The sequence below is a fragment of the Penaeus monodon genome, chromosome 21 (assembly GCF_015228065.2).
Source record: "Penaeus monodon isolate SGIC_2016 chromosome 21, NSTDA_Pmon_1, whole genome shotgun sequence".
In the NCBI taxonomy this organism is placed as follows: Eukaryota; Metazoa; Arthropoda; class Malacostraca; order Decapoda; family Penaeidae; genus Penaeus; species Penaeus monodon.
Genome location: NC_051406.1, coordinates 20,760,368 through 20,760,960, shown reverse-complemented (window position 1 = coordinate 20,760,960; position 593 = coordinate 20,760,368). Strand labels below are relative to the sequence as shown.

General features: G+C 34.6%; 1 protein-coding gene across 1 annotated transcript in view; it reads right to left on the bottom strand.

Moving 5' to 3' along the window:
- Window positions 1-593, bottom strand: part of LOC119586330 (very-long-chain (3R)-3-hydroxyacyl-CoA dehydratase-like) — a 7,281-nt gene that overhangs the window by 5,726 nt on the left and 962 nt on the right. The window contains exon 2 of the mRNA XM_037935044.1: window positions 114-230. Within this exon, the coding sequence (XP_037790972.1) occupies window positions 114-230 (117 nt within the window). The remainder of the gene's footprint in view (window positions 1-113; window positions 231-593) is intronic.

Below are 593 nucleotides of genomic sequence, written 5' to 3'. Positions count from 1 at the left end.
GCAAATGTACACTGTATTAGGAAGAAAACTTGGAATTTATATTTAAATGCTTCACTATTTAATACTAGTGTGAAAATGCCAATAAATTTTTGACTGAAACAAAGAAACGTTACCTCTGTATCAATGGGTTTGAGGAGCTTCAGGTTGAATCCATACTTATTTTCACCTTGCGCTCCATTGGCAACAGCAGAAAATGACAGTGTCTGTTCCTGGAGGTCCACATCAGGGGACTGGAAGTTAAAAAGTACATGAATTAGGGCACATCCACATGGGAGCATGGGTGGTTGTTCATTTATATTTCTGCATGAAATATTTTCTTTTACTGTTAAACTGAGTTTGCTTTTACTTTATTTTTTTATGAGATCTCACTCAGTAAAAGCTTGAATAGAGAGGTTCAAAGAAGAAAAAATAACTTTTTTATTCATACTGCCTTGACTCTCATACTTGCTACTAGTGTGGACAAGTCTATTGGCTTCAGTAATATAAAGCTTCTCCCTTCTGCCTGCTTGCAGATATAGCTTTAGCCTTTAGTCTTTATTTGCAAACTAATATTATCATCCCTAATAAGGTGAAAAAGAAAATAGATTGAAGTA